The sequence below is a fragment of the Odontesthes bonariensis genome, chromosome 2 (genome assembly GCF_027942865.1).
Source record: "Odontesthes bonariensis isolate fOdoBon6 chromosome 2, fOdoBon6.hap1, whole genome shotgun sequence".
NCBI lineage: Eukaryota > Metazoa > Chordata > Actinopteri > Atheriniformes > Atherinopsidae > Odontesthes > Odontesthes bonariensis.
Window position 1 is genome coordinate 2,012,336 of NC_134507.1, and position 18,843 is coordinate 2,031,178.

An 18,843-nucleotide genomic window follows, 5' to 3' on the forward strand; every position below is an offset into this window, starting at 1 on the left:
AAGCAACGGCAACCGAATAGCGCCAACACCTACCTGCATTTCATAATGAGGTTGCCAGATAAGCTCTGAAACGACGCCAATAAGGGCAAACGACGCATTCTAAACCCAGCATAGTAACATAGCTGTTTCAGAGAGCCTTTTAGGGAGGTTCTGAGCCATTACAGACCCAACCAATTTTTTTTGGGCTACATATCTCATCACAGAACAAGGATTAATGCCCCATTCAACCATTCTCTATCACCTTTAAATAGAAACTTGTACTTTTGACTCCTTTTCAGCAACTAGTGGCACTCTTGTTTAACTAGTTCCAACCCATTCGTTACTAGTGAGTCAGGAGCTGAACTAGTACCAGCAAAATCCAAACTAGTCAGCTTTTTGACAGACTAGTTGTCCTAAACCTAAAGCAGGTGGGCTGCCGCCGTCCGTCCCAATGAATCCGACAAACTGAAACTTTGAAAGTTTGTCCCTCAGCTCGTCTCCACGTGATGTTTAAATAAAGTTACGCAGCCACATCTTTACAGGAAACACACCGAGTCACATCATGTTGTTTTAAAAGCATTTTAATGGCTTTTTGCACATATATAACAGAGATGGGGAGAAATCTACAGGTGCAGATCCAACTAGCAGTGACCCCCCGGTCCACGTCACACCTACCACCCCCCCGCCCCCCCCAGGCCCCACCGCCATCCCACCCACCCCTATCGTGGCATTATTGATTGTGCAAACATGAAGAGATATCTCGTTACTATGGTTACAGTGACAGAAGAATGCACACTATATTCATCAAACTGCCAGAGATTGTAGCAAAAAGGAAGAATAAAATAAAAAGAGAGCGTTTTCAGGCAGCTACGGAAGTTCGTTAATGACAGAATTCCAGGAAGGAAAGTTTTCGCTCCGGAACATCGGTTTAGATCCTAAACTCACCTCTTCTGCCACACCAAGTCGGTCTGATTTCTGTTGGAACATTTAACCCGATTTTTTAAATTTTCTCGGCACTTTCTGGGGTTAAATTTTGTGATTTTTATACCGATTAATACGGTTTGATTTTTTGCTTCCTTTATAACGTACACGGACAGTCTGAGAAAGAGGAAACCAAACAGTTGACTCGCCATCAACAAACGTGACCAGACCAACTTTCTTCTCCGGTTTCTTTGTCACCATGGAGACGGTTCCTTCCCATTTTGATTGGTTGAGGACATGGAAAGTTACGTCACCTCCTATGAACGGCAGCATCACGAGCACATCTGTGCGGTTCATTGTGCACAGATGTGTGTGACCCGAACACGGCTGTTTTTAACCGATGAGCGAGCTCCCATCATTCGGGTTGGGCCCTTTGTAAGCCCGGAATCTGACAATTTTGTCATTAAAGAGCTTCCGTACCTCCAGGACCCGCATGAGAAACTCAACAGATTTCACCACAAAGGCAGAAAAAAGTTTGAAAACTTAAGAAAAACATGGAGAGCTGAAGCCAACAAGCAAGCGACCATCACTCTGCAGCGTTACTTACTTCCAGTAAAAGCTTTTTTTTTTTACAACCAACTCGTCCACTGAACAGTAATTTTGCTTTCACAGAACATCTAACCTTCATACTCGTCGGACTAATTAAAAGCGAAGACGGCTTAACCGTGGAACACAAAGTGGAGGAAACTAAACTCGAGTTTCAGAAATGTGAAGAAAGTAGAAAAGAAAGCTGTAAAATTATCAAACATTCCTTCTGGTCTTATTCACTCCTTCATTCGTTAAGTAAAGAAAGATAAAGTTAAACTTTTACTCGATGAAGCTTATCACGGTTGGTCTTATTAGTAGTAGTAGTAATAATAAGTGAAATTAAACACAGGTTTATTTTTAACAGTTTTTGTTATACACAAAGTTATACACACAGTTCAAAAGCACCCGCAGGGTAACGCTCCGAGTCACAGCCGGTCTGTTCCAGGAATTAGACCGCACCCGACCACACGATTGTCTGCTTCCCGCCGGTTTTATTGCACAAAACCAACCAACCGAAAAGCAGAAGGACTCAGAAGCTCCTCCCCCGCTGTACGACCCAGTTTCCCCCGCTACAGGGGGGATACACGTCATCTTGCAAAGACAAAAAAGGCCTCGCAAAAAAAACTGAGGAGGGACCCAAACAGGAACTACCTACAAAAAAAACAACATTTAAAAAAAAAACTGACTGGGAAGCGTAAAACACGACCCACAGAAGGCAGTCGGACGAACGGAAAGCCGGGAGAAAACACAAAGAAGAGCAAGAAGAAGAAGAAGAAGAAGAAGAAGAAATGGGATTATAACCGGGAACTCGTCTACGTTGGGCTGCAAACAGCAGCTGCCTGAAAGCGTGCAGAACCCCCCCTGGATGGAGGGCTTCCTGGCCCGAGGCCTTCCTGCCCCCCCCGGGGGCTTCCTGCCCCGGGTCCCACAGACCGAACAGAGGACACAGGTGGTGCGTTGGAGCTCTGAGCCGACCGGACGGGTGATAGGCACAGAGTGGAGAGTTTTGGCTCGGAGCTGCATGCTGGAGTCACGCTTTGAGAGGACGAGGAAGAGGAGGGAAGCGGCTGTTTGGGGTTCGGTCTGACGCCGCCGCCGCCGTGCAGGTCGGAGCCGCTGGAAGCCGAGCGGACAGTTTGTTAGATGCTGTTAAAAACCGAGTTATTTCGCTTTAATGTGAGACTTTAACGGCTGGAACAAAAGGAACTACAGTCTGAGCAGGTCTATCTATGACAGCAGCAGATGGTTCAAAGATCTGATCGATAAGGAGGGGCGACCCCAAACAGCACCAGAGGGGGGATGGGGGGGGGGGGGGGGGGAAGGGGGCGGAGCCTCTATTTCTTCTTGCTGAACAGGCTGAAGCGCTTCTCCTTGTCCTTCTCCCGTTTACCCGGGCTCGACTCGGCCGCTGAGACGGCGACGGAGGCGGGCAGCGTCTGGGCGCGGGCGGCGGGGGCCGGCGTGCTGTGGCTGCTGGGCGTGACCTCCGCCTGGTCCGCCGGCACGGCGGCCGAGATGGCCGAGATCCACGAGTTCATCTCTTCCTGCGGGGCGAGGAGAAAGAAACGCAGACAGGACGGTTCAGACGGGACGGAAACACGAAGAAATGGAAATAGAATAGAAAGAATAGAAAAATACTTTATTCTATTCTTCAAATTCAAATTAGTCAAGTTGCTCAATATTTTTTTTTTATATCTACAATGATTGTATTAACAACAACAACAATAATACTTGTTTTTAAATTAATTTAAATTATTTTATTTGTTTCTCTTTATATTCTTTTATGTATTTTTGTGCTTCTTCCGCTCCCTGCTGCAATGCTTTTATTTTATGTAAAGCACTTTGAATTGTTTGTACATGAAATGTGCTATATAAATAAATTTGATTTGATAATAATACCAATTATAGTAAAAAAAATACTACTACTAACTAATAATAATAATAAATGACTAAATAAACAAATAAAAAAAAATAAAAAAATCAATCAATCAATTAGAGAAGAACTCAGCAGTCAATATTTTACACTGCTAGTAGTAGTGCACATTGTCAATAAAAATAACTAAAAATGTTTAGATAGAAACTAAAAATGAAAAATGACAAATAATCATATAAACGGCGAGAAAAATTGAGAGCTACACAGACTTGCTGCCGATAAGGTCGGCGCATAGCAACCGAATGTAATGTAGATATAAAAACAACAAAATATATAATATATATATAAATACAAATAAAATGTAGAATAAATACAACAAACGGGTTGAATTTTTCATTTGTGATACTCACGTCATCTTTGGCTTGGAAGAGATACTCGTTCCCATCGGTAATCCTGTGGAGGTTCATGCACACCAATGAGTATTTACAGGAAATCTGACATTTTTACAGTTTTAAAGGGACAGTTCGCCTCTTCTTACATGAAGCTGTGTAACATCCCATATCAGCAGCATCATTTCTGAACATCTTCTTACCCCCTGCTGCGTCCTGTGAGCAGAGTTCCAGCCTCGTTTTGGTGTTGATGAAGGTAGTCCGGCTAGTTGGCTGGGGTTTAAAAAATAAAGCGTTTTGCTTCTCAAAGCTTCTCGCAGCGATACGAAGGGAGAGAAAATAGGGCCAAGCGATTGTGAGCTCTGACTTTTTCATGGAGAACCATTTTGTGATGCAAATGTATTACTCTGTTGAACGCATATTGTTCTGAGAAGCAAGACGCTTTATTTTTTAAACCCCAGCCAACTAGCCAGACTACCTTCATCAACACCAAAACGAGGCTGGAACTCTGCTCACAGGACGCAGCAGGGGTTCCATGGTAACGGGTTCCATGGGACCAGTACACTGAAATAAGCGAACCGTTCTGAACCGACCCGTACCGGCCTGCATAGTGGAAACGAGGCTTAAGCCCACAGCTTAAACATGAAAGTGTTTCACCACCAGAGACGATGAGTTAGCATCTAAAGTCTCAGGTCGGTTTGACCGAGAGGAAAATGTGAGAGTTTCGCTCAAAGCCACAGATTCCACACAGAGTCACCACCATCCTGCAGGATCCTGACACCCACTTCAGCTTGAAGACGTGCTTCTTCTTCTTGTAGTCCAGCGCCACCTCGCACACGGCGTCCTTCAGGGTGACGGGGATCTCGCTGTGGTAGGGAACGCCCTGACTGGCGCTCTTCTGGTCCTTGTAGAAGCCCATCTCCTGGTGGTTGATCACGCAGTACACGTTGTGCCACGACCTGCCGGGAGACACCAAACCCTCACTGCTTTAGTTCTGGGTGCTTTTATTTCACTCAAGTTTCATTTGATTTGTGAAAAAGAGCAGATTTAGGACAAATGTGACACTAAACTGACAAAAGCACGTTTTACAAGTTGTAAAAATGACAAAAAGTGAAATTTAATGCATTTCATGCACAGAAGATCAACTGGTTAAACAATGCCAAAATAACAAAAATGTTGTGTTTTTGTGTCCCCCGTTAACCCTAACTTAGCCTTAACCAATACTAACCTAACCTCAGTCAACCCTAACCCTGTTAGCACTAACCCTAACCTTAACCAACCCTAACCTAACCTTAACCAACCCTAACCCTGTTAGCCCTAACCCTAACCTTAACCAACCCTAACCTTAACCAACCCTAACCTAACCTCAACCAACCCTAACCCTGTTAGCACTAACCCTAACCTTAACCAACCCTAACCTAACCTCAACCAACCCTAACCCTGTTAGCACTAACCCTAACCTAACCATAACCAACCCTAACCCTGTTAGCACTAACCCTAACCTAACCATAACCAACCCTAACCCTGTTAGCACTAACCCTAACCTTAACCAACCCTAACCTAACCTTAACCAACCCTAACCCTGTTAGCACTAACCCTAACCTTAACCAACCCTAACCTAACCTTAACCAACCCTAACCCTGTTAGCCCTAACCTAACATTAACCAACCCTAACCTTGTTAACCCTAACCTAACCTTGTTAGCCCTAACCCTAACCTAACCTAACCTTAACCAACCCCAACCTAACCTAACCTAACCTTGTTAGCCCTAACCCTAACTTTAACCTAACCTAACCTTAAACCCAGTTAACCCTGTTAACCCTAACCTTGTTAACCCTAACCTAACCAACCCTAACCTAACCTTGTTAACCCTAACCTAACCTTAACTAACCTTAACCCTTTTAGCCCTAACCCTAACCTAACATTGTTAACCATAACCTAACCTTAACCAATCCTAACTCTGTTAACCCAACCCTAACCTAACCATAACCAACCCTAACCTTGTTAACCCTAACCTAACCTTGTTAGCCCTAACCCTAACCTAACCTAACCTTAACCAACCCCAACCTAACCTAACCTAACCTTGTTAGCCCTAACCCTAACTTTAACCTAACCTAACCTTAAACCCAGTTAACCCTGTTAACCCTAACCTTGTTAACCCTAACCTAACCAACCCTAACCTAACCTTGTTAACCCTAACCTAACCTTAACTAACCTTAACCCTGTTAGCCCTAACCCTAACCTAACATTGTTAACCATAACCTAACCTTAACCAACCCTAACTCTGTTAACCCAACCCCAACCCTTTTAGCCCTAACCCTAACCTAACCTTGTTAGCCCTAACCTAACCCTGTTAGCCCTAACCTAAACCAACCCTAACCTAACCTTAACCAACCCTAACTCTGTTAACCCAACCCTAACCCTTTTAGCCCTAACCCTAACCTAACCTTGTTAACCCTAACCTAACCTTGTTAACCCTAACATAACCCTGTTAGCCCCAACCCCTACTTTAACCAACCCTAACCTAACCTTAAACCCAGTTAACCCTTTTAACCCTAACTAACCCTAACCCTGTTAATCTAACCTCATTTTAACCAACCCTAACCTAACCTTAACATCCACCTGTGTCTTTCGCCCGTTTCTGCATCATATTCGGCCTCCAGTTTGAACCATTTTCTATCCGAGTCCCTTAAACCACAGAATTACAGAGTTTCCACAGTTCTGCTCTCAGTTTCCGCCTGTTACACATAATCTTTTAACCAACAGACAGTTTAGATTCGTCCAGGTGGAGGTTTTTTTCCCTCCTCAGAGTCGGAGGCGGCTCCTACCTGCTCGACGCCTTCTTGTTGTGGCCCTCCCACTCGTGCTTGCGGTGCAGGAAGCCCTCCAGCTGGGACGTGGGGGCATCCTGTTGGCTTTTGGCCGGCAGGGTCGCCGCCTGGCTGGGCTTGGCCTTACGGGACGCCCCCGGAGACCCAGAGGGGCTGGGCTCCGACACCCCGTTCACCACCTCGCCCCCTTCCACGTCATCCTGGGATCGGAGAAAGAGAGTCAGAGCGCTGCAGACGGAGGCCTGGTGCACACGGTGCGATTCACAGCCAGTTTTCCATCGTTGTTTCCTGTTTTCCTTTCTCTTTTTTATTCCTTTTTCTTTTTTTGTCAGTGTATTTTGTCTATTTTTAAAATATTATGGTCTGCATATTACTTTTATCTGTCATATTTTACAATCTTAATCTGTTCTGACCTCACGTGCCTACAGGGACTACAGGTGGAAATTAGCAAATGTTGCTACAACCTGGCACAAGGCATCTCTTCTCTCACGATTAATGCTTTTGTGCATTGTCCCTGTTTTAAATAAATAAATAGATGAAATGAAATGATAAATGAAGCAAGTAATGCAAAACATGTCCACGTCCAACTAAAACCCTAGATCTAAAATCCAGACTAACACCCAGATAATGAGGTTGGAGGCTCGAATCCCTCCAGCATGGAAACACTTTTTTAGTTTAAGTTTATATTAACCCCATAAAGCTGCTCTCATTCACATATTTTTCTGTTTCTTTTATCAGAAACTGGGACTGAAAATCAGCCCATTAAGACTACGAGTCGGCTCACTTAAAGCGTTTCCAGACTGTCGCTCTGCTCTAATGAAATCCTGATTTTATAACCACAGAATCCCCATTAAAGTGAATTACATATAAATGCAGCGATCAGACTGCACGTTGATCCTCACAATCACGGCTTGTAGTGAACTTAAAAGACGGCTGTGTTCGCATGGCGTGCACCTGCTTTTAAACACACTTTTATCAGTCACACGCACACGCAGAAGCAGTGAATCAGTTATCAGAGCTGCAGCATGCAGAGCAGAGACCAATCACAGGCTGGGAAGGTACTTTAAACTGGATCGCAGCGCTCATTACAACACACTCGCCTTTGAGATGTCAGTATTTGCATGTTTGGCAGCGCAGCCTCGTCTAAAACCCTCAGAACTTACCCAAAACCAGGCAGCTAAATGGGTAGATGTGGAGATTTAACACGCTTAAGGAGGCGTGGTCAAACCAAATCTGATAAAGAGACCGAACTAACCTAAATTAAGCCTGAATCTATGAAACTGAGTCCCAGCCTCAAAGCATCGAACACATCAAACCGCTGACATCAGCCTGTTTAAAGCAGATTGAAGCTTTCATTTTCAGCTGATTAGAAAGACATTAAAATGGAGATTCACCGCACACGGTCCAGTCATGCACTGATTACACACTTTCTGACATGCATAATCACACAACACCACACAACACGGTGGAGGACAGAAAACAACCCAATCTCAAACAATTATCCACAAAATTGCTTGGCGTCATTATTGGTGAGGGGAGAATGCGATTGTCCTGCTTCCAGAGCAGATTTTATTTTTCCACACCACTCCAAGCTGATACTTATCACCCCAGTACAGAGCTCCTCGAGGGCCAGACGAATGGTGGGCGCCGTGTTTGATCAGATCAGAGGTCCGACCAATCCTAGGAGCTTTAACTGAAGGGCTCAGAGAGCCGGACCGATCTTAGGAGCTTTAACTGAAGGACTGCGAGAGCTGGACCGATCCTGGGAGCTTTAACTGAAGGACTGCGAGAGCCGGACCGATCCTGGGAGCTTTAACTGAAGGACTGCGAGAGCCGGACCGATCCTGGGAGCTTTAACTGAAGGACTGCGAGAGCCGGACCAATCCTGGGAGCTTTAACTGAAGGACTGCGAGAGCCGGACCGATCCTAGGAGCTTTAACTGAAGGACTGCGAGAGCCGGACCGATCCTGGGAGCTTTAACTGAAGGACTGCGAGAGCCGGACCGATCCTAGGAGCTTTAACTGAAGGACTGCGAGAGCCGGACCAATCCTAGGACCTTTAACTGAAGGGCTCAGAGAGCCGGACCGATCCTTGGAGCTTAACTGAAGGACTGCGAGAGCCGGACCAATCCTGGGAGCTTTAACTGAAGGGCTGTGAGAGCCGGACCAATCCTGGGAGCTTTAACTGAAGGACTGCGAGAGCCGGACCAATCCTGGGAGCTTTAACTGAAGGGCTGTGAGAGCCGGACCGATCCTGGGAGCTTAACTGAAGGACTGCGAGAGCCGGACCAATCCTGGGAGCTTTAACTGAAGGGCTGTGAGAGCCGGACCGATCCTGGGAGCTTTAAATGAAGGGCTGCAAGAGCTGGACCCATCCTAGGAGCCTTAACTGAAGGACTGCGAGAGCTGGACCGATCCTGGGAGCTTTAACTGAAGGGCTGCAAGAGCTGGACCGATCCTAGGAGCCTTAACTGAAGGACTGCGAGAGCTGGACCCATCCTAGGAGCCTTAACTGAAGGACTGCGAGAGCTGGACCGATCCTGGGAGCTTTAACTGAAGGGCTGCAAGAGCTGGACTAATCCTAGGAGCCTTAACTGAAGGACTGTGAGAGCTGGACTAATCCTAGGAGCTTTAACTGAAGGGCTCAGAGAGCCGGACCGATCCTGGGAGCTTTAACTGAAGAGCTCAGAGAGCTGGATCGATCCTAGGAGCTTTAACTGAAGGGCTCAGAGAGCCGGACCGATCCTGGGAGCTTTAACTGAAGAGCTCAGAGAGCTGGATCGATCCTAGGAACCTTAACTGAAGGGCTCAGAGAGCCGGACCGATCCTGGGAGCTTTAACTCCCGACTAGGAAAGAACTAAACCTTTTAGTTCAAGGATAGGTTTAGTAATTTTCTTTCTCAAACTCAGGACTAGTTCTTAGAGGTGTTGGGCTACTTTTGAGAAACTCTCATTGGGAGAGAAGCTGAGAGTGTTTTCTGATCATTTCTTTTGAAAACTGTTGCTTAAACTGAGGCAAAGATGCATCTGAAACTTCTGTCTTTCAACATTTAGCTTTAAGAATAAAAAATCCTGCTGAGAAATTTACATTTGCTGCATCTCCAGAGATGTTAAATAACCTTAAAGGGGAAGTTCGCTTTTTTTTTTAAACCTGAACCTTATTTCTGGTATAAAATACTTTCATCTACTCACTGATAACAGTTTGGTGAAACTCGGCGTCCTTCGGAAGATATTTAGATCATTGGAGATCCGCGTATATCCATCTAACGGGAGAGAACAGGGCAGAGACAATACAGCCTCTGAATAAGGCATTATCTGTCTTTATTTCACCAATACTCTAAGACCAATGAATGAATGAACGCGTACTATTGCACTGTTAGCTCAGAGCTGCTGTGTTGTTGTTATCCGGGGCTATCGGGGGCTTATAGGAAGCTTTCTACAGACGCATCTAGTGGGATGACGTCATCGAAGCGCAGCTCATTCACTCCGGTAAGGACATCCATCGTACTCAAAGTCGTCGTCCACGTGGTCAAAATCTGATAAATATCCTGCCATGTTGCACAAAACCAGCAGCACCAAAGCCCCCGATAGCCCCCGATAACAACAATACGGCAGCTCTGGGCTAACAGTGCAATAGTACGCGTTCATTCATTCATTGGTCTTAAAGTATTGGTGAAATAAAGACAGATAACGCCTTATTTAGAGGCTGTATTGTCTCTGCCCTGTTCTCTCTCGTTAAATGTATTTTATTTCTACAGCTCTTTACAGACAATCCTTACAGTGTACCAAAGTGCTTTACAGCAGGTAATAAATAAAGAGAAGAAGAAGTAAAAACAAATAAAAACAATAAAAGAACAGTGAAAGCAATAAAATACAACAAAATCGAATAAGATAAAATAAGATAAAAGCGTCATCATACTACTGGGAATTAAAAGCAATCCTTACATATAACATATATGGATATACGCCGATCTCCAGTGATCTAAATATCTTCCAAAGGACGCTGACTTTCACCAAACTGTTATCGGTGAGTAGATGAACGGATTTTATGCCAGAAATAAGGTCCAGGTTTAAAAAAAACGAACTTCTCCTTTAAGTTACCTTGTTCTTGTTCTACAAGCTTCTGGGTGAATAATGAATGGATTCAGCCTTTTATGTGAAACAAATTAAAGTAAAGTATGTCTCAGGGAGGAAACTGGTGGAGAACATGGGATGGAGAGATGCAATGGTGACAGGAAATGAAACATAAAACACAGTGAATGAACAGAAGTTTAACTGGACACGATGACACAGAGAGGGACAAACCAGTTCGGACTGGGTTTATTGGGAATGTGTTAGTCGGGATCCACTGAAGGAACAATCAACATGCAACAGATACAGTGAGAACAAATAAAGAAATTAAAACCAATAAACCATGAAAACGCTAACAACAAACGCACACAATTACGCACGTGTGCGTTGAAATGGGTGAAAAAAACTATTTAAATTATATTCGGAGTGACGTATGACAGGCGTGTTCACAGGAAGTTAAATTAAGACGTATTACGTGTTTATTTTAAACGTAGAGACGGCGGAAAGAACACGTTTAAGCTGTTAGAAATGAGTGAATCAGCATCTAAAACCCTGTAGTGACCAATCAGAGGAGCTTTCTGTTCGTTTGGTTCAGACACCGTGAAGAGACGCCAAATAAAGGGAAACCGTGGAGGAGGAAAGTTGGGACGGCGATGTTATTGATCCATTAATATCCGTCAGATTCCTTTAAACAATTGTTAATCGTTCCATATTAGCCTCTTTTAAACCGTCTTTTCTCACCTTCACTGAAAATCTGGCATCGAACCCTTTGGACGAGTTAACTTTTAAACCAGAAAATTCTTTGAACGGGTCACAGACGACACGATGATGGTTTTTATTGATTTTAAGACTCTTACTTACTTTTAAAGCTTTAAATGGTGCGGCAGCCGCTATTTAACCCCACTTATATAACCCAGAAACAGCTCCGAAGTCTCGATTAAATCGCAGAGAGAATCCGGAATAACCTGCCACTTCATATCTATTTAAAACTCCTTTTTTTACCTTCTAATTCGAGCTCATTTTGAGTCCCTTTTTCATGGTTTCTCTTTGTTCTGGTGTGTTTTGTTGCTTCTGTTATTTGTTCATTTATCTGATGAGAAACACGACAAATGAAACGTGGAATTAAAACAAATGTGTTTGGATTTAACGTTGAACGTGATGAAGAATAAGTCAAATGAACGATGAGCGTACCCACAACTTGTGATGAATCGTAGTTAAAGGTGCTCCTGCTGAACAGGATTAAACTTAAAGGTGTAACACGTGATGTTACCTGTGGATGGAGACAGGTGGCGGGGCTTTAGACCCTAAACTATTCTGCTAAATGTTAAATAACCAGTGAATATGTTAAAAAAAACAAACTTTAACACTTTCTATTCTTTTTATTTTAAGACGATGAAAGTAAGACGTGATTCATCTGAACGTGAGCAGAGTTTTCAGTGATGATCCAACGGGTAATTATCAGCGTTTGTGGCTCTAAAACGGGACTCAGGAGTTCATATTCCACAGGGTGAGTTTGTACATGATGACGTAAACGAGCAGAAACATGAGCAGCTGAGGGGAGAGGATGGCGGGGGTGTCGAGCTGAGAGACAGAGGGGAGAAACCAAGGGACGGAGGGTTAAAACGAGCCCGTGGCCCCGTGTTTTATAGCACCTTTAACACGTGTTTGTTTCTACTTTTGGTCGATTTCACTTTAAAACATCGATTAAACAGTCAAAAAAAAGGAATAAGATTAAGACTGATTAAGATTTTCAACAAGTTTTAGAACATCAAACTAAACAGAAACAGCTGGAAATAAAAGAAGTTCATTAACAAAAAGAGTAAAGAGCAGCTCAGAGAGTTTTTAACTGTTTTAAGCTGCAATATCCAGATGATTTGCCCTGAAAAGAAGGATTCAGGCAGACTGAGCTAAAGCTGGTCCTCTGTGACTTAAAGGCCTTTTAGAGGTCATCACACTGACATATTTAAGCTAAATTATGGACAGAAAATAAGACATTATCAGTCCGTGAGGAGCAGACAAAGTGTGAGTGATTTCTGTGATTTAAAGAGGAAGAAACCCTGTTTTATAGCACCTTTAACACGTGTTTGTTTCTTTTTTTGGTCGATTTCACTTTAAAACTCAATTAAACAGAAAAAAAAAATTAGATTTGCCCTGAAAGAAGGATTCAGGCAGATTGAGCTAAAGCTGGTCCTCTGTGACTTTAAGGCCTTTTAGAGGTCATCACACTGACATATTTAAGCTGAGTTATAGACAGAGAGTAAGACATCAGAGTGTGGGTGCGTCAGGGGGCGGCGGGCCGGCGGCCCTGCAGGGTGCTGCTGTATTTCTGGTAGGCGGGTGAGCGGTAACTAACCCTGGGAGCCTCCGGCTCTGTGGGCAGCCCGTTCTGAGACAGCGGCTCGCCTTCCCTGCAGAAACACACAGAGAAACACTCGTTAGGAACGCCATCAGAACGCCGTTTCACTTATTGTTCACAGTCTGAAACCTGCAGATTTTCTCTCTGAAACCTGCAGATTTTCCCTCTGAAACCTGCAGATTTTCTTTTTTCTTTTTCCTAAAACCATTTGAGAGATAAACCTGCAGCTTTTGTCCCATTTTCACAGGGAAACGCTGCTCAGTTAGAGTAAAATGAGTAAAATGAGTAAAATGAGTAAAAAGAGGAAGCCTCACCTGGGCTGTGCTGCAGCCTCGTCGGCCTGGGCCTCAGACGGCGGCGGTTGCTTCCTCCTCTCTTCTTCCTCTTGCCTGCTTCTCACTTCCAGTAACTCCATCTGCACACACAAACAGAGTCAGCGCCCGGTATCAGCGCCCGGTATCAGCGCCCGGTATCAGCGCCCGGTAACAGCGCCCGGTAACAGCGCCCGGTAACAGCGCCCGGTATCAGCGCCCGGTAACAGCGCCCGGTAACAGCGCCCGGTAACAGCGCCCGGTAACAGCGCCCGGTAACGCCGCCCGGTAACGCCGCCCGGTAACGCCGCCCGGTAACGCCGCCCGGTAACGCCGCCCGGTAACGCCGCCCGGTAACAGCGCCCCAGACCCTCGGCTCACCGTGGTCAGCCTCTCCAGCGCGGCGAAGCGCTCCTCCCAGGTGGCGGCCGACTTCTCGAAGGCCTCGTGGCGCTTGATGAGCTTCTCCACCTCGTCCACGCTCTGGCCCATCTCCCTGCTGGACAGGTAGGGGTCCTGGCCCAGCAGCCAGGCCTCGGCCACGCCGGCGTCCCGGCCGAACTGGTGCACCTCCAGGACTGAACACATTCACACGTCAGCCGGACTCGCTCAGCAGCGTCTCCTCTGAAAGACGCGCCGGCGCACACCTTACCCAGTCTGAGCCACTCCCATCGGTCCTCCCACTTATCGATCATGTCTTTCCTTTTGTCCGTCAACTGCAGCAACTTTTCTTTGATCTGTCGGGATGAGACTTAGAGTTAAAAGTGAACCCTGCAGCCTCCATCCTGTGGTTACAGGGTGGAGGTTTCACTATCAGCACCATGGAAACGTTAGCATGACTCAAAGGCTGTGTTCCAAACCGCATACTACTCCTACTACTCCTACAAACTTTCTGAGTTAGTATGCGAGTTTGAGTAAGCGAGAAGTTCCCGGATGCATACTAGATTCTCTGAAATGTTGGGTATGCATCATGAGGTTACTACTCATACTCAAACTACCCAAGATGCAACATATCGTGACGTCGCCGATCGTCATTTCCTGTCAAAACGGCAGTTTCAAGCTAGCTACAACGAGGGTAGGTTCACTTCCTGTTTTCAAAACAAAAGCACCAATTGTATGGTAATGGCCTTCCCTATGATAAAAGGCAACGGGTATTTTATTTTGTGAAAATAACCGGAAGTGCGTTAGCTCACTGCGGCTAGCTTTAGTAGCGCCGAATTCGTGGGAACAAAATTATAAACAGCCGGTATTTTGTCAGGTTTTCAACACGTTTGGGATCTAAACGACTACTTTCTCACCTGAAAATGTTTCAAATGTTGCTAAAGTTTACAGAGTTTAGAGCTTAAGAGAAATCAGCTTCAGGCCGGCTGATTTCGGCTCGGGCAGGAGCGAAATGCATTGTGGGTAAACGCTCTGCATACTGTCTGATCGATGAGTATGCAGTATGTAGTATGCAGTATGTAGTATGCAGTATGCAGTATGCAGTATGCAGTATGTAGTATGTAGTATGCAGTATGTAGTATGCAGTATGCAGTATGTAGTATGTAGTATGCAGTATGTAGTATGCAGTATGTAGTATGTAGTATGTAGTATGTAGTATGCAGTATGCAGTATGTAGTATGTAGTATGCAGTATGCAGTATGCAGTATGTAGTATGCAGTATGTAGTATGTAGTATGTAGTATGTAGTATGTAGTATGCAGTATGCAGTATGTAGTATGTAGTATGCAGTATGTAGTATGCAGTATGCAGTATGCAGTATGTAGTATGTAGTATGTAGTATGCAGTATGTAGTATGCAGTATGCAGTATGCAGTATGTAGTATGCAGTATGTAGTATGTAGTATGTAGTATGTAGTATGTAGTATGCAGTATGTAGTATGTAGTATGCAGTATGTAGTATGTAGTATGTAGTATGTAGTATGCAGTATGTAGTATGTAGTATGCAGTATGTAGTATGCAGTTTCGAACACAGCCAAACTCTGAATGTTCTGCGAGATGTGAAACAAAGTCAAACACCTCCTCTGAAGCGTAGTGCTTCCTGGCCAGCAGAGCTTTCCCCAGCTCGATGCAGGCGGTGAAGCTGTCGTTTCGGGCGTCGATCTCCGCCTTGATGCCCTGGTGGTTGTTCATCAGCAGCTCCACCGACGACACGTCCCTGAAATCCAGAGGTGGGTAGCAACGAGTTACATTTACTTGATTAAGTTTTTGAAAACATTATACTTCTATAATTCTCACTATTAAGTTCCTGTTTCTCTTTATTATTATTATTCCGCCAGTTTTCGGCACCTGACTACTCCTGCATACTTTCAGCTATTTCTACAGATTCCTGCTGTCATTTTTGGTGTTTTTAACTTTTACACTTTTTAAGATATTCAACTTTTATTCAAATTTTTCCCGTAATTCAAATGAATGGAAACTGCTTTCAGCTCTTCCAAATCATCTTCCTCTTTCCAACCTAACTACTTCTGCATGCTTTCAGCTGGAGACACCATAAACTTTAAATGGGTCACAAGACATTCAGCTATTACCAATTGTTTCAGCTCGTTCAAATCTTCAGCCAATTTTGAAATATGACAGTTTAAAAAACATGAACATTTTGCTTCTTCTTAATTTTTATGAATGAGCACACAGTTGAGTGCGTGCTGATAAGTTTCAAATTTTTCAGTTTTTTCAAACAAATTCCTCTAACTTTCATACAGTTTAACTTAGAGAAACAAATTATACCTTAAAATGTAGGAAACTAAAGTGGGCTGGTATGAAAATCGAACCTACTAAGTATCTCAATAAGTAGAGGGAAATTATTATTTTTATTATTATATTATTATATAATATAGGCTTTTTTTGTTTTTAAATTCATTTAAACAATTTTATTTGTTTCTCTTTATATTCTTTTATGTATTTTTAATGCTTCTTCCACTCCCTGCTGCAATGCTTTTATTTTATGTGAAGCACTTTGAATTGTTCTGTACATGAAATGTGCTACAAATAATTTTTAATTTCTTAATTTAAATTTTTTAAATTTATTTTAGTATTATTATTGTTTTAAATTATATAGCTGTTGTATGTCTTTTAATTTATTCTTGTATTTTATTATTTAAATTTTTAGTTTGAATTTTTTCTGTACAGCACTTTGGTCAACTGAGGTTGTTGTAAAGTGCTTTATAAATAAAATTGGATTGGAAATAAATTTGATTTGATTTGAATGGTTTTTGACACGCTGTGCAGCTTTAATGAGGTTTGGCATAAAATAGGGTCACTTTTTCACGTTATTGGGGTCTTTGAGGCACTTTTTAAGCCTCCTGCATTAAAGTGTAATAATGTGTTGGACAGAAGAGACGTTTTTCTGTTCAGTTTCAGTCCCAGCGGGTCAGAACATGAATACTAATCATCATGGACCCACCTGGGCTTCTCCTGGGCCTCGATCAGGCGGATGACGTCCTCCATCCACAGCATCAGGTCGCGCACCATGCTGAAGAAGCGGAACTTGTCCCCGGTGTCGCCCAGCTTGGCCCGCCGGCCCTCCGCCGCCTCCAGCAGGTTCTTCCAGGCCTCCAGAACCTGCAGGGAGACCACACCACGCACAGCCGGGGTCAGAACCGGGAGCATCCCTGATCTCCCAGCTTCTAAACGAGCATCTGGCTCTTCCCACGTCTTTCAGGGAGCAAAGCAGCCGGGACACAACTCAAAGGGGACGGGAGCAAATGAAAACATTCAGAAGCAGAAGGGACACAAAGCATCGGTCCACTAACACCAGCTGGGCTCATTTAAGGCGGTATTAGCTGGGCTCATTTAAGGCGGTATTTCCTGTCCTCAACGTCCTAACGGCAGAAACTGAAATCTAAAACAGATGCTGCTTTTATTCTTTTATTTTTATTATTATTAAACCTGTTTTCTAAAGAAAAAGTTCTGTTTGCACATCATTTAGCTTCTCTACTTAAAAACAAACATCCCATGTTAATACTTCCCGTCACCCAGACTCCTCCAGAACCTTCTCCTGGATCCGTTCTCCTCCTACAGCTGAGCTGAGCCTCAGAATTAAAGAAGGAAGCTTTTCTTTTTGCACATTAAAAAGGTATTCTAAGTGCAGATGATACCCTTTAACACCTGATTACAGTTCGGTTCTGTTAGGGTTCTGATCCACGAACGACTACCAGTGAGGACCGACCGGTGAGCTAAAGCCAGGACCGTCTGAAGCCTGGTTCAGACGAGCATCAACATTCAAACACCAAATACTGAAACTGCTACGCACCAAACAGCTCAAACCTGAAGAGTTTGCTAACTAGAAGCGTTTTGCATCCCGTCAGAGACCCGGGTGGGCGGAGTTAGGAGAAAACATCCACCCACCCGGCGGTCTGAGGAGGATGAAAAGCTCACGGGCGGATGGATCTCTGCGACTAACGCCGGGCCAGAGCTGCATGAAGGAGGCTAAAATGTTACTACAGCTGATCAACATTTTAGTCGGGACATTCACAGAAAGCCTAAAACTGCAGCCAAAAGTAAGACTGATGCAAAGCCAACGTTTCTGGGGGCGGAGTCTCACCTCTCCCTTTCTCCTCTGGGCGCACCGGGAGGAGATGCAGGCAAAGGGACATACAGGGAATGGTCAAAGCACATCACCACCACCAGCTGTTCTAACAGTCCAGAGCACCAACCTTCAGGTGCAGCGTGAGGACAGATGTGAGGGCAGATGTTCGGCTCGGGCTCAGCAGAACCCGACAGCTTTGCACGGCGAGCAACAAGAAATCCAACTCTGGTAAAAACGGCATAAAAGCTCGACTTCGTGCTACGATTCTGAACCAGTTTTAAAGTTAAAAACCAGGTTCTGGTGGAAAAAAACTAATAACTGACCAGTTTAAAAAAGACAAAAAAAAGGGAAAATCAAAGCTGAATAAATCCAGAACAAAGTTTCTTTTTACATCTCAGGTTATACCTGATGAGTCGAAGGAGACTTAAAGGGATAGTTCGTCTCTTTAAAGGGACAGTTCGCCTCTTTTGACATGAAGCTGTGTAACATCCCATATCAGCAACATCATTTCTGAACATCTTCTTACCCCCTGCTGCGTCCTGTGAGCAGAGTTCCAGCCTCGTTTTGGTGCTGATGAAGGTAGTCCGGCTAGTTGGCTGGGGTTTAAAAAATAAAGCGTTTTGCTTCTCAGAACAATATGCGTTCAACAGAGTAATACATTTGCATCACAAAATGGTTCTCCAGGAAAAAGTCAGAGCTCACAATCTCTTGGCCCTATTTTCTCTCCCTTCGTATCACTGCCTGCTGCCGCCTGCCAACAGAAAGGGAAACTTTGCAAGCAGTAAACGCCGTGAAACAGGTGCGGCTGAGAAGCAAAACGCTTTATTTTTGTGGCCCCCTTTTTTCCCCCCAGAAAATGATGTAAGTGGATCAAATCGTTTCGTATCGTTTCGAATCGTATAGAATCGTATTAAATCGTATCGTATCCAATCGTATCGAATAGTTTCGAATCGTATCGAATCATATTGAATCGTTTCAAATCGTATCGTATCAAATCATA

At 44.2% G+C, this 18,843-nt stretch overlaps 1 protein-coding gene across 5 annotated transcripts in view; it reads right to left on the minus strand.

Moving 5' to 3' along the window:
- Positions 1–663: 663 nt before the first annotated feature.
- Positions 664–18,843, minus strand: part of LOC142388663 (spectrin beta chain, non-erythrocytic 1-like) — a 179,619-nt gene continuing 161,439 nt past the window's right edge. For 2 of the 5 annotated variants that reach the window (XM_075474210.1, XM_075474191.1), the window contains 11 exons: positions 17,859–17,873; positions 16,719–16,876; positions 15,335–15,473; positions 13,970–14,054; positions 13,699–13,895; positions 13,321–13,421; positions 13,004–13,058; positions 6,578–6,780; positions 4,536–4,709; positions 3,772–3,814; positions 664–3,032 (listed from right to left, as the gene is read on the minus strand). In XM_075474210.1, the coding sequence (XP_075330325.1) occupies positions 2,823–3,032; positions 3,772–3,814; positions 4,536–4,709; positions 6,578–6,780; positions 13,004–13,058; positions 13,321–13,421; positions 13,699–13,895; positions 13,970–14,054; positions 15,335–15,473; positions 16,719–16,876; positions 17,859–17,873 (1,380 nt within the window). In that variant the 3' untranslated portion in view covers positions 664–2,822. Of the gene's footprint in view, positions 3,033–3,771; positions 3,815–4,535; positions 4,710–6,577; positions 6,781–10,873; positions 12,232–13,003; positions 13,059–13,320; positions 13,422–13,698; positions 13,896–13,969; positions 14,055–15,334; positions 15,474–16,718; positions 16,877–17,858; positions 17,874–18,843 lie in introns of those variants that run through there. The other 3 variants (XM_075474226.1, XM_075474200.1, XM_075474218.1) reach the window with 2 other exon arrangements.